This window comes from Oryx dammah, unplaced genomic scaffold (assembly GCF_014754425.2).
Source record: "Oryx dammah isolate SB20612 unplaced genomic scaffold, SCBI_Odam_1.1 HiC_scaffold_28, whole genome shotgun sequence".
Classification (NCBI taxonomy): Eukaryota; Metazoa; Chordata; class Mammalia; order Artiodactyla; family Bovidae; genus Oryx; species Oryx dammah.
Window position 1 is genome coordinate 109785932 of NW_024070212.1, and position 14992 is coordinate 109800923.

At 46.9% G+C, this 14992-nt stretch overlaps 1 protein-coding gene across 2 annotated transcripts in view; it reads left to right on the top strand.

Annotated features, from left to right (window-relative positions):
• Positions 1-14992, top strand: part of CSMD2 (CUB and Sushi multiple domains 2) — a 677707-nt gene that overhangs the window by 362061 nt on the left and 300654 nt on the right. For both annotated transcript variants that reach the window (XM_040231766.1, XM_040231767.1), the window contains exons 8-10: positions 3080-3167; positions 3875-3999; positions 13652-13773. In XM_040231766.1, coding sequence (XP_040087700.1) covers positions 3080-3167; positions 3875-3999; positions 13652-13773 — 335 coding nt within the window. The remainder of the gene's footprint in view (positions 1-3079; positions 3168-3874; positions 4000-13651; positions 13774-14992) is intronic.

Here is a 14992-nt window from a genome sequence, read left to right on the forward strand (position 1 = left end):
GTGGGAGGCATTGTCTTTCTGAGTGTGTTGTGGCTTCTTCCTCATCATAGAGACTGGGGCACAGACCACTTTCCCATCTTTTCTCTCTGTAGCCAACAACAAATTCATGCTATAAGCACTAAGGGCTGGTTTTCAGCAGGCAGGGGAGGCTGAAACTCAGGAAAGAGGGGGAAAGTTTTTGCCTCTGTAATTTGGACAGTAAACTGGTGGCTGGGATTTGGGTTTGCTTGTTTCTGGGGAGCCTTGAAGGCTCATGTAGGGATGCTGTCACCTGCTCAGTCCTCCCAGAAAGAGAGAGAGCACTGGTTGATGGGGGGAGTGTGCAGTGGGAAGGAGGAGCCTGATCACAGCTGGGCTCACAACTTCCCGCATGGCACCTGAGCCTTATTTCGGGCTGGCTGATTAAAGGGGTTGCAGTGGGGTTTCCTTCACGTCAGGGGTTGTGGTGTGGTGGGTGGGTTTCACCGTGACCTCGGCTCTGGTGTCCAGCCACATCCTCATGTCAGCCTCAGCTCTGCTCGCTGAGTGGTGTCAGTGCTGAACGAGAGGGCGAGAGAAGGAGGCAAGAACCTGTAGTGCATTTGGAATGTGCTGGAAGGTAGAGTGTGGTTCCTAGGCAGCAGGGACTTTGGGAGGAGAGTGACTGGTGTGCAGGGTGGAGACAGGGCCTAAAGAATGTGGGCACTTAGCTCAGAAGCCCTCAGGAGGGATGGATCAGTGGTGAGGCCAGCTTGCCGGCAGATGAACCAGCAAGTACCTCTCAGGCCTCCCCTCTCTCTCCTGCCCCCTGGGGATCCAAGATCCTTTCTCTTGCCTTTCCCCTAATTGCAAAACAGGAGACTCCAGGAGGCAGGGGCTTGCTCAGCTTTTGGAGATGACACTTCCCTGGTATCAGCCCAGCCTGAAGGGTCCTGGCCTGAGGGGATGGTGATGCAGCTCAGCTGAGGATGTAAAAGCTTTGGAAGTAGAGGTTTGGTGGGGAAGGGGATGGGAGCAGGGGACAAGCGTCCAGTGGGAGTGACTGGCTTTAACCTGGCAGTGTGGAACGCTGGAGAAAAGGAGGCTGCCCAGGAGGCCTTGTGCTCATCGCCCCACAACCAGGAGGGCATCCGGTCTCTGGCTTGAGCATGCAGTCTGTCCAGTCGCCGAGGTTACCTTGGCCAGCCACGCCCTGGGCTACCTGGCAATTCAAACAGGTTTCTAACTGTAAAAATGAGCTTCAAAACCAGGCCTGAAATGAAATTAAATGAGTCAAAAGTGGAACTCCCCCTGCCCCACTTCCATCACTCACGTGCATCCTCACAGGTTCCCAGGCCAGGAAGTCCCCTGGCCCCTCTCCCCATGCCCTACTCTGCCGTGAGCCCTGGTGACTCTTTCTTTGCCACAGATGTTCCCATCACTTCATGTCTGTCCCCACCATCAGGTTCTTGCTGTCCTTTACCTGAACAAACACAAAACTTCCTAATTCATTTTTCAGTAACTGCCCTCCTCCTGAGCAGTCCAGAGCAATCCAGTTCTTACAATGCCCTTTTCCACTCAGGTCTCTTCCTATCTTCTTTAGAATCAGACTCGAGTTCCTTCGAAGTCTGACCTCTGTAACCTCACTTTCACTCTTCCAAGCCATTCACTACCCTCCCTCCTTTTCTGGCACACGGATGGAACAACTTGCAATTCTGTTTCCATATCTCCATCTTGCTCCCCAGGCCCACCTGTTTGCCTGAAGTGCCATTTCTTTGTTAGCATGTATCTAAATTCTACTGTCTCAGAAGATCCATGTTAAATGCCACCTCCTCCAGGCAGCCTTCCATGCTTCTCTCAGGAATATGAGATAGGTCCTCTCTCTGAACTTCCTCATAGCTGCATCTTTCATTACCTCCCCACTGTGGTTCCGTAGTTTCTTTCCATAGTTCATATCTTCACTGGATTTGGAACTCCTTGAAGACAGTGAAGTGATCATATCTGATATCTGACATTGACATCTCCCACCATATCCAAGTAGGGTCTTGTATACAATGGGAGCTCACTGAATGCATGTTGTGTACCATGTGTAGGAGTGAGTGGGTGAGTGAGTGATGGAGCACATTGCTCATATGATGGGATATTGAGTGGGTGGGAGGATAATGGACCAACTCAGAGAGCATTGCTCCAGACTCCCCATCACCCTAGAGGTGGTTGTGTTGATCGTGGGGTTGGTGAGGGTTTGATTGGAACTCCAGTTCCTGGTCATTGAAGGCCAGGACTCCAGAGGTGCGAGGGAGTTCTCATCTTGCAGCATCTCAAGAACAGTGACTGCAGGGGCCCGAGAGTTTCCACCTTCTCCACTGGAGACAGGAGAAAACTGAGTTTTGTATGCATCCGCCGCCTTTGACCATGCTTCTCCTTTAGCCTAGAGGACGCACATGTGGCTTTTTAAAAAAAGGACTCCGGTGTTGGCAACCGTGAGGGCATCGCAGTGCCTGCCAGAACCGCCGCAGGTGCCACCTCAGTGCTCTGGGCCGGGAATGCTCTGGTTACCACTTACTCTGTGTTGAGAACTGTCTGGTGGGAAGAGGTTTCTCAGCAGGTTTCTCTCCTGTGTTTTAGCTCAAGTCTCTGCTTTGAACTTCAGACTGCAGCTTTCTCTTACATTCTCTACCGTTTCTGACCACGCATCCACCTTTTATTTAACTTTCTTTGAGTCATTTCTCCATTGGGGGCGAGGTTGGGGGACTCATCTCATCTAGAGTCGCCATCAGCAGATTGGAAGGATGGGGGCGGTCACTGAGGGCTATGGACTGTCCACCTCTGGTCGCTGGTCTAGGCCAAAGGGATGGGGTGGTTGTTGGGTTGGGGTGCCTCTGAGCCCACATGCTCTTGATGAATTTCACTTGGACTTGGCTCCCAAAGGAATTTGTCAAAAGCAGCTTCCCATCTGCACACTCAGGAAACCCGAGCCCCGTAGATCCCAGCAGCCCCTCAGGCCTGAGCAGGGCCGGGCCTCCTGCTGTCTCTGCGTCCACCTCCCATCCTGAGACACGGCCCGAGCGGGTGCCTTCCCATGATTACCCATCTCTGTATGTGCTGTTTTTTTGCCTTGTAGTAACTCAGGTTGGTGTGTCCCAAGGGCATAATATGTGTCCAGACCCTGGCATACCTGAAAGGGGCAAAAGACTAGGCTCGGATTTCAGGTAAGATCTGTTTGGAAACGTTCTAATTGTAGAAAGGGGGGTGGGGGCGCGGGTGGCCTGGCTCGGGGGTCAGACAGGAGCTGGCCTTCCTGGAGATGGACTAGCGAGGACCATGTGGATATAGGCTCACTTCCTGGAGAAGAGCTTTGACCTTTAACATTCTCTCTTGTCCAATCCTGGGAATAGTGCTGCACCTTCAGGGAGAGGGGAGGGCTTTAGACTGCCAGTGTCACCGGGCAGACCTATACCCAGGGTACGAAGGGCCACCATGATCGGTAATGATGTGCCAGCAGGCAGCTCACACTGCCGATCATCTCAGAGACCCTAGGGCACTGAGATGGTACCTTTTGTAAAGTTTCTAACTAACAAGACATCTTCTCATAATTGTCCAGTTTCGTGAAAATTTCTGGGTGTCATCCACCCACACCTAGCTGTCCTAATTGATGCTTATCTCAGAGGACTGCTGTTTTGCTCACAAAGTCACCTTTAACTCAATCCTAAAAGCAAATGTTCCAAAAAAAAAAAAAAAGAGATGAAGAGCAGATGTTCCTTCCAGTGAAGGTTTTAAGTGATAAACGGTGGAGCAGAGATCAGGGGCCAGGAGAGAAATAAAGTTTGGCGTGGTGCTCTTCATGGAACTAGGAAGGATTCAGGGGTGGGCCTGGGAGGCCTGGGGGCGGGGCTCACAGACACGCCTTGTCTCCCAGGTTAGGATCCAGTGTCCAGTTCACCTGCAACGAGGGCTATGACCTGCAAGGGTCCAAGCGGATCACCTGTATGAAAGTTAGTGACATGTTTGCAGCCTGGAGTGACCACAGGCCAGTGTGCCGAGGTAAGCAGGTCCCTGGAAAGGGAGGCTGGCCAACAAACTGGGCGGGGTGTGAGGGACGGAGCCCAGCTCCTGATACCCGTGTCCTGGCTCTCATCTGGACTGGCTTACCTCCTTCTCGCTGCTCTCCAGGCCCCAGGTTCGACACCCATTGACCAATGAAATCAACACATTTATTTAGCACTTCCTTTGTACCCTATAGGCCTATAGAGGAGCAGGAGATACAGAGATGGGGGAGAGAGGCGTGGTTCCTACCTTGCCTGGACCTGAGAGTCTAGTTGGCAGTCATACATGAGCAGGCTCCTGGCCCACTGTACCAAGACATTACAGCTACACCTAGATGCGAAGGGAAGTCAGCGTGTATCATGTCACCTGGAATCCCTCCAGTAGAGCACATAGCCATCCTGAACCTCTCTTTCATTGCCTTTGTTTCTTTTCATATACTCAGCAATAAGCAGACCTTTCACCTCTGAAAGAATCCTCTGATCTCTGCAGGAGTAACACGCACCAGGGCCTCACGCTACTCTCTGTGGGATTCTTCTAGCCCCACACCTGAACATCTTGTTCTCAAAGGTCTTGTCGTCTCAGGAATCACAAGCACCAAATCTGGGCTGGCTGAGTCCCCCTCCCCAACATGATCTTAAAATAGCAGACCTGGGTGTATTTCTTCTTTGGGGCAGGACAGCAGCTGCTGCTAGGGTAGAGAAGCCCCTGGCCTCTTTTCCCAGGGCTCGACTAGACAGCTTTTCTTTTCCCACACTGCATGTATCTCTCTTCTTCCGTTGTTCGCACACGTGACCAGGACTCAGGGGTTCTGGGTGCAAGTGTAAGGAATCACTCTAGAGTTTGTGAGCACGGACAACAGTTACTCATTTGCATACCCCCTTGGAAGAGAAAGTGGCTGCCTGCTCAAACTGCGTTCCTAATCCTTCCAGTTTAAGGAGATCCTTTGCCTCTCTCCAGGCACATGCATGAAAATGAAATTCATGCAGGGTAAGATGGGGTCTGGGATGAGAACTTAGACCACTGCCACCCCTGAGCAATGGGCAAGTTGGAGCTGAGACCCACTGTTTTTACTGTGTTGATAACAAGCTCTGGAAGTGGGTCATGGAAATCTCTCAAATAAACCTTAGATGTACTCGTGGCCACTCAGCTTTGGGGTGCCTGCGATCCATCGTTAATAGTGTGCCTTGCGCCCTGACTGATTGTAGTTATTTCAAAAATTCCACTTAGCTGATTTGTTTCTAAAAACTCAAACAAAAGAAGAGTTCTTGGGTATTGCTCTCAGCTTTGCCACCAGCTGGCCACAGGCAATTCAGCAAAGCCCCTATTTTCCCTGGGCTTATTTTTTTTAACTTGTAAATGTAGCTCATGGCTCCTACCTGGGTAACCCATCTTGTACTAAGGTGAAGATCAAATGGAGTTGTGGATATGGAAACACTTTATGAATTGGGAAGTGCTAGACAAGAAAACAAACATCCTTGTGGTTGAACAATGTCTCTGCAGATCAAGGACATCTGTTTTGTTCACTGCTTAGAATAGGACTGGGCACATAGTAGGTGCTCAGTAGCATGTGCTGAATGGATGTTTGAATAAATATGAATAGCACAACACTCCATTTCCAGGGAACCAAGACACCCGCTGAGTAGACAGGCATAGAATCATCAAGTCTGAGGATCAAGGGACGCTTTGCCAGTCGGTCATTTCCAAATTTCTTTTGAGGAGCCAGAACAGCAATGCCTTCAGGCGGTGGTGGGATCTGATCTCTCCCCAAAACCTTTTCACTGGAGGCAGGTTGTTCTCTTAGTAATGATGGATATTTACACCCAGAAGCCCAGGGTGGGGGAGGGCTGGTGTTTCAGAAGAAAGTTCACAGTTGAGTAACATGCTCATCTTTTTCTCCAAATGTGTTGTGTGCCCCAGTCAAGCCCCTCCAGTGATTTTGACCCACTGGATTCAGCATTCTCTGCCGCATTATTGACTAAGCATCAGGCTGAGCTTTTTCACATCCATTCCCATCCCATCCTCTATCCCTGGGAAGTGGGGAGAAATCCCAGAAAACAGAGCCACACAGAGTTGGGTGCAAATCCAGTCATCACCATTGTTTAACTGGGTGTCCTTGGGCCCATCTCTTCGCCTCTCTGAATCTCTTTTCTTTGCCTAAAAGGCAGTAACTAATGGAAGCACATACACTACCATATGTAAAATAGCCAGTGGAAATTTGCTGTACGACTCGGGGAACTCAATCCAGGGCTCTGTAGCAACCTGGAAGGGTGGGAAAGGGTGGGAAGTGGGAGGAAAGTTCAAGAGGAAAGGGACATATGTATACCTATGGCTAATTCATGTTGATGTGTGGCAGGAACCAAACCAATGTTGTAAAGCAATTATCCTTCAATTAAAAACAAAATTAAAAAAATAAATAAAAGGCAGTGATTATAGAGCACTGCTTTACAGCATTACTGTGGCAGTGAACATGGAAGGCCTAATTTAGAAATGAACCCAGCGGATCTGTGAGTCTGTGCGCATGCGTGTTTAGTTTTTGTTTGGGGATATAGCTTCCCCACGCCTTGGAGTGCACCCGCAGCCTCTCGTGGCCCCAGCTCTCTTTTGGGTCCCAGATCTCTCACCGTCCTGTCCAATCACACGCCTTGGGAGGCAACCAGACTTTGAAAGTGAAAGTGAAGGCGAAAGTCACTCAGTCGTGTCCAACTCTTTGCGACCCCATGGACTATTCTCCAGGCTAGAATACTGGAGTGGGTCACCGTTCCCTTCTCCAGGGGATTTTCCCATCCCAGGGATCGAACCCAGCTCTCCCGCATTGCAGGGGCATTCTTTACCATCTGCGCCACCAGGAAAGCCCACCTAGGCTTTGATCTTAGAGCCCTGCTCTGCCACCTGTTAGCTTGCTGACTCTGGGCAGGTTTCTTCATGTTCTGAAGCCACAGAGCCCTCATTTGTGAACTGGGGAAACAAAACCTCCATTGCCTAGCGCTTGCCAGATTTAAACAAGCCATTTTACAGAAAGTGACCAGCACCAGCTGTAGTGGAGAGGGGCTTCCAGAGCCCGTTCACCTTCCTGTCACTCTCTCCTTCTTTCTTTCTTTCCCAAGGTCATTGTGAGGGAGGAAGAAAGCAGCAGAGGTTCCTGAGTTTGGACTTGGATAATCTGTCCTGGTCTTCCCTGAAAACCAAAGGCTGAGATAGATCTTAAATTCAGGAGTCTTTTAATTTTGGCAGTTTTGAACTTTTTTCTTTCAAAATCTCCTATTTTTCACTACTCAGAATTACTTTCACTCAGTTGGTAAAGAATCTGCCTGCAATGCAGGAGACCTCGGTTCAATTCCTGGGTCAGGAAGATCCACTGGAAAAGGGATAGGCTACCCACTCCAGTATTCTTGGATTTCCCTTGTAGGATCGCAAAGAGTCAGACACGACTGGGCAACTTTGACTTTCACTATTCTACAAGTGATTTTTTTTTTTTTAATGGAGAGTTTAAGTTAAGCCCACTTTAAAAATAGAAAGGGACAAGATTCAGAATTCCATGATAGTTCCACTAATAAGCAGGTTACCAAAAGACCACAGTCTGAAAAGAATTCACCACCACACATAGTGATATTATTTTTCATCTAATGCACTTAAAATATGATTTGATTTTAAACATTCATTTTCCACACAATTAATTCTACTAAAACATGGGGCTTGGCAAATGATAGGTTCTCAGCAAATGTTTGCGGACCACCTGAATGAATCAGTTATTGAAATGAATGAACAATGTGGAACTGTGCCCTCATTTTGGAATTTGAAATTAAGAATTCACAGGCCTTATTTTTTTCTTGCCCTCTGACCAGAAGAAATAAGCTTCTCAGGTGACTACTAGAAAATTTTGATCATCCAAAGGAGATTGAGGACAGCATGAAATGATGTTATACCGTTATACTAATTCAGTTCAGGCCCAGAGACAGGTAATATATATAGGGCTTGTCAAACTTATTTTACATATGGAACCCAGTATTTCATTTATTTCTTTAACTTTTTACTTTATGTTGGCGTATAGCCAATTAGCAATGTTATGATAGTTTCAGGTGGACAGCAAAGGACGCAGCCATACATATATATGTATCCATTTTCCCCCAAACTCCCCTCCCATCCAGGCTGCCATGTAAGACTGAGCAGAGTTCCCTGTGCTTTACAGTAGGTCCTTGTTGGTTATCCATTTTAAATATAGCAGTATGTACACATTGAATTAAATGCATGAAAATCACAGGTGATCATCTTTCTTCTTGGATCAGCTTCCTGGGCTTCTTCCCCTTTAAACGTTGATGTTGTTCAGAATTCTTTCTTCATCCCCCTCCCCTCCTCTCTCTTCCCCCCTTCCCTCTCCTCTCCCGCATGTCACCCCTCCTCTGTCATTATTCTCTGCTGGGTGATATACTGACTGCACTAGAATACATGTCCCATTATTCCCTGCGTCCCTGACCCATACATATATGCTAATGTTTAAAAATTCCATTTATTAAGCTATTTATACCTGTATGAAGCAGTATAATAAGCATTTTTCATAATTTCTTTACAAGGAAAGAGGCAATATCCATATTTTATGTTTAGTTCAAGCTTGGGATAGTCTGCCAGCTTGCCCAAGGACACAAAGCTAATCTTTTGAACTGGAATTCCACTGCTGACCAAAGGCCCATACTTCTACTTGAAAAATTCACCTGGACACCAATTCAGAGTCAACACACTAGATGGAATTGCATAGAACAACTGCCCCTACACACACTTTCTGGTAACCTTTATTTTGATCTCAGAGACTTTCCTATAGCTCAAATGGAGCTGCCTGCCATGCAGGAGACCAGGGTTCAATCCCTGGATCAGGAAGATCTTCTGGATAAGGATATGGCAATCCTCTCCAGTATTCTTGCCTGTAGAATCCCATGGACATAGCAGCCTGGCGGGTACAGTCCGTGGGGTCACAAAGAGTCGGACACAGCTGAGCGACTAAAACACATTTTGATCTCATTGTGAACTCACAGAAAATTTGCAAAAAAACTATGCAAAATATTGTATATTCTTTGCACAGATTTGAACAACTACTTTTAGGGAGTTATTGGATAAGATGAATCAGTCAGAGTACTGGAGAAGAGCCAGATGCATCATGGGAGCCAATGAATGTGAGTTCAACAGAGAGGGAAGAGTCAGTAGGGTCAGACACTTTAGAAAGGTCAAATACAACAAAAACCTGAAGGCAGCCCCTGGGGTTAAGTGGCTCCACTAAGTGGTGGGTGCTTGGAGTTGCCCAGTAAGGAACTGTCAGGGAAGCAGAACGAAGACAGGGGGAAGACTGACTTGGACCAAAGCTTCCGTTACGATGGCAACTCATGAATCTGTGTGCGGTGGTACCACAGTTCTCCTGCAGCCCCGGGGCACCCAGAATCAGGAACAAAGACGGACAATAGAATTCCCCAAAGGCAGATAGGAGAGCATAATGGGAGCTGCAGGAGAGGGTCTTGCTGTCCAGACTGAGTAGTGAGAGGAAGGGTCAGGAGGGGATGGAGAGATGGGGAGAAATGAGGGGGCCAGGAGTCTGGAGAGACAAAGGATTCAGGACACCGGGGGTGCGTTGAGACCAAAGTTACTCTGCTGGGTGAGGAAGCAGCAGGAGAAGGAACCAGGTGATGGAGTTTAAGATCTCACAGATGGACTCTCCTGGGTCCCAGCACAGCAGGCTCCGGATATGGTAGGACCATGGTTGATCTTCGGCAGGAGCACCTGATCTCAGGAGGAGGGGCTGACCCCTGAAAAGGGAAGGAACCATTCTTCCGTTGGAACCACAAGGAAGAAGAAGAGGACATAAGCAGACGGGATTGCAGGCTTGAGGGATGAGAGATGGCACACCTGCCAAATGTCCTCTGTTTCACCCACAAAAGCTGAAGCCAGGTCATCACTTGAGTGTAAGGGAGGTGAAGGGAAGGGCGAGAGGTCAAAGGGACACGCAAGAGGCATGAAAGGGCTTTGAACAGAGTAGGAGAGTGAGCTAAATGGCAGAGTTGCTGGTCAATATCCACAACTCTCTGAGGTGAGCGATCATGAATTTATAGTGACATCTTCCTACTCAGGTGATTTTTCTCCAGTAAAGCTTGACTGCACTGGGGAAGGGCTGGAGGATGTAGGTGGAGAGGTTCATCCACAATTGATGTCTTCCGGGCAACCATTTAAAGGACTTAGGTGGATTTGCGAGAAAATGATCCTAACAGTGGACCATAAGATCCAAGTTGGGAAGAGAAGACAGGGAGCTGATGGTGGAAAGCTGGTGTCAGTGGAGTGAGATACAGATGAAGGTCAAAGAAAATGTCCTCCGGGGCATTAGCAGTTGTTTGTGGAAGGGAACGCCAGAGGGAGGAGAAAAGTCTCCATTGCCGAGCGCAGCAGAGGAAGTGGTGACCTGCGAGGGGAAGACGGGCTTCAGCCCAGGCAGGAGTTAAAGCAGGCGGTCCTTAAAGACATTACAGCTACAGCTCAGAGTTTGCCCTAGGATTGGTGGTCAGGAGGTGGTTCTAGAGAGAATACTGTGGAAAGGATGAGGAGGAAGGTCAGTAGTAGGAGAAGTTAGTGAAGCCAGCGTGGAGCAGGGTGGGAATAAGGTTTGGGGAGAAGCTAAAAGACCAGAGGCAATTGCACCTAGAGCAGTTTTCTTTTTGGTACCAAGTTGTTTTGATGCCAGCAATGGCTGTGGGTCTAAATTATTCTTCCTAAAGTCCCCTGGAACACTGCCCCTGCTACATGGTATAGTGATGTTCAGAGGAACAATGGAACTGGCTACAGAGCTTGGGCTTGGAAGGTCCTGAGAAACCTCCTGAAAGTTATCCAGCAGGGCATTTATTTGATGGGAAAAGGCAAATACAGAAACATAAGCTGGTGTCTATTCATTTATTCAGTCACTGTCAGCATCTACCATTTCGCCAGCCCGTGTAGGCTGCAGCAATGAACTATCCATCTGTTGGTGGGATCCCAGGGGCTGGCTGCTCAGAGGGAAGTCTGTCTGTCCGCAGACCTCCCGACCTTACCCAGACAGCAGAGGAGAAAAGAAGCTGATTCTTCATCCCGAATCTATTTTTAGGTGTTCCATGCTAACTAGCTGCCGAGTATAATATTTTAATTAAACCCCTCTAAGCCCTTAAAGTGGTAAATGGCTTTTTGACCTCTTCTCCCTAATTACCTTCACCATGTTTCAACAAACTGCAAATACCATCTAATTTTTGGAAACAAGTGCAAGATAAATTAAGTCTGAAGCTGAGGGCTTTTGGCAGCAAAACCTGAATCTCCGGAAGAGGTGTAATGTGGTACCAGTGGAGGCTTGTAAGGGTCCCCTGCAGGGCTAGCATTCTGACACCTCAGGCCCGCTTTGCAATGGTGGGCTAGCATTAGAGTTTTGATTTTGATTATCTTGTTCTAATTTGTTTAGTAATGATGTCAGTCTCAAATGTGGTCGTGGGGGAAAAAAAATCCTATAAAGAAACTTCACAAAAGGTAGAATAAAAGATTCTCGGCCTTGGGAAATCTTAGAGATAGTGAGATGGAATGAACATGGCATCTGAGTCCACCGTCCCAGCTTCCCTTTGTTAAATATTGACAATGTCCCAGGTCCTGGGTGAGCCTGCATATCCAAGATCTCATAGAATTTCACCCTCATCCTGCTTCAGTGGGGCAATATCACTAGTCCCATTTTACAGATGAAGTAGAATCAGAGAGGTTTTCTAACTTACCAGGGTTTCTCTGGTGACTCAGACGGTAAAGAATCTGCCTGCAATGCAGGAAACCTGGGTTTGATCCCTGGATCAGGAAGATCCCCTGGAGAAGGGAATGGCTCCCTACTACAGTGTTCTTGCCTGGAGAATTCCATGGGCAGAGGATCGTGGTAGGCTACAGTCCATGGGGTCACAAAGAGTCAGACACAACAGAGCGACTAACACTTAAACTTTCACTTCAGACTTAACCAACAAAACCCGAAATGCCGAGCCGCAGGTGCACAGCCTGCTGTCTCCTCACCACGCCAATCTGCCTTCAGGTGAATTTGTATCAAGTCCAGTTAGTGAATGTCAGTGTTTCTCAGGACAGAATTACATAGCAATCAGATGCACAGGGAGGAGTAGGGGAGAGGATTCCCCTAGAACTTGGTTCAAACTTGGTTCAAACAATATCTGAGCTCAGGATGAAGAAGAATACCCTTCAGGTTCAGGACTGGGATGACTAACCGGAAGGAACTTCCCCACTGGAGTGCATGAGCTCATAGAACAGGAGGGGCAGTTCTGACCCAGGGTCTCTTGCAAGTAACCCCCTAACAACACTCACTCTGCTTAGTTGTAACTGTTTTCACATCTGTTCTCTCCGCTTGCTAGCGGCTCTTTAGAGAAGAGGGATTGTGCCTTAGACATTTTTCTCTTCCCGCACTCAGCCTGGCCTGTAATAGGCATTCAATATATGTGGGAATGAATGAGCGCAGGAATGAGTGTGTGAAATGAGAAGAGATTATGTCCGGGAACTGGGGAGGTTCCTTCCCAGGCCCTCCTAGGAAGGGTGTCCTGGGAAAGGTTTATCAGGGCCCTGTCCGCACACAGAGAGCAGTTCTAGGATATGCTGTCCCATCAGAGGAAACCAGGTTTGACGCCACTTTCATTTTATATACTTAGGCTTGTTGAGTTTGCTCACTATTTCTTTACTGTTAGGCACTTTACCTACAATTAGGATAAATTGCCATGTGGGCAGCAACAGAACATGCTCATAGAACTTTTTATTAAAATAGCTGAGTGCTAACATTGAAGAATGAAGTGGCTGGAACTAAAGAACGCGTTTTTAAAGAAGGCAAACACCTAGATACAATGTAGTACCTTAACTGGTATCAATCACTACTTAATCTAATTAGTTTAGAAGCTATTTTAAAGAGCTTAATTAAATTAAGCTGTGATTGATAACACTTTATATCTACTTGAGGAGAGCACTTCTTCTAATTCACCTTGAATCTTTATGCTTCCAGTCAAAAGCCTATTTCAGGCACATGCTAAGTGTGGGGAAGGGTTGGGAAAGTACTTCACTGTCCCTGAAATCATTCCGGGTGCCTGGCACCAGGCTAAGCCAGGGGCCTTGCAGAGTTCTTGGGCACAGACGCTCTGATACCTAGTGGGGGTGGTCTTGACAAGGACACCCTGAGATTCTCCTTCAGCAGACCTGAGAGCACATGGGAAAATGAGGAAAGATCAGCAGAGCAGAAGGAAAAAGCTTAGCAGGTGAAAAGGTGTCTGGGGTCCACTTAGCTTGAGGTCAAGGTGAGGAGTACCAGTCCACATCCTCTTGGTAGAGACGTGGTGCTGGGTCACAGTGGAGTCCGGACAAGGGGACTTGCTTAGCTGGACCGTGTAAGTCCATCATTGCCCAGAGAGCGGCAGGTCAGGCATGTGGGGTCTACCCCTGCCCCCAGTGTGCTGGGAACTGTGACTTCTCTTGAGCCCACTAGGAACTATGGAGGAAGGAAATGGGAAGTAGAAGGTTTTATCTGGGATACGATGTACAGACTTCAAGTTCTTCTGGGCCGGGGCTGGGAGGTGGGGATGGGAACTGGTCCTCGTCTAAACTACAATGCTTGTCTTCCATCTCCTCTCTGCAGCCCGCATGTGTGATGCCCACCTTCGAGGCCCCTCGGGCATCATCACCTCCCCCAATTTCCCCATTCAGTATGACAACAACGCACACTGTGTGTGGATCATCACGGCACTCAACCCCGCCAAGGTAAGGCTCGCAGGGAGGGCAGGTTGTGTCCTGTGGGCAGGACTGGGTTGGAGACAGTTGTTCTACCGGGGATTTCAAACCCAGAACTTGGTCCTCATAGATTTTCTGAAGACAATTATTAAAAATTGTTTTTATTAAATATCAAGTTGATACAAAAGCATACTTGTAAAATATGATATAAAGAACGTCAATACAAGACACAAGTGTGTCGCCGTCTCCCAGCTCAAGGGGAAACAAAAAGCCCCACGGATATCCTGGTGATCTGTGTTCCCCAGTAACCTCCTCCCATTCCCTAACCCTCAGGCCCCCATTTACCGCAATTGTGCACTTTATTATTCCTTTGCTTTTCTTTATAGTTAGCACATAAGTATGTATCCCTCAAAATGCAATGTTTAGCTTCCAGTACTTGAACTTCATGTAAACGTAATCATGTTCTATTGATATATAGTCTTAATTAGCTTTATTCAAAATTATGTCCTTAAAGTTTTTCTGTATTGCCATGTATCATTTTGTACTGCTCTGTACATTTTTTCCCATCTTTCTCATTTAGTACTTTTTCCTGTGAAGTACCCTTTATTTGCTAATAAATTTGATAAGTATCTTGCCAAGATCCACAAAATAACCTGTTAGAATTTTTAATTATACAAAAAATACAGATAAATTGAAGAAGAACTGGTACCTTTATGATTCCAAGTCTTCCAGTCTATTAATATGGTATATCTTTACTTAATTAGGGCTTCTTTAATAGCTTTCAATAAATTTGTATAATTTTTTTCATTATAAATCTTGTACATTTCATAATACATTTATTTCTAGATATTTTTGTTGTTGCTTTTATAATATATCTTTTAAAATTTAGTTTTCTACCTGTTTCTTGCATAGTGGTTAGATATGCAATTAATTTTTATATGTTCAGCTATCCCATAGTAATTTATCTGTGAATTTTTAGCACATTCTACATAAAACAATGATAATCTGCAAAGAATGATGGTTTTGTTTCTTCTTTTTCAATCTTATACCTTTTCATCAACCTTTTTTTGCCCCAATGTTCTACCTAGAATCTCCAGTATAATGTCAAATCTTTGTGACGATGGTAGGCACTTTTGCCTTTGTTCAATGTCAAACAGATTGTTTTACTTCTTCACCATTAAGTATGATGTTTGTGGAAGTTTTTGTTTTAATTTACAGTTCCTTTCTAATCCTAGTTTACTAAAAGCTT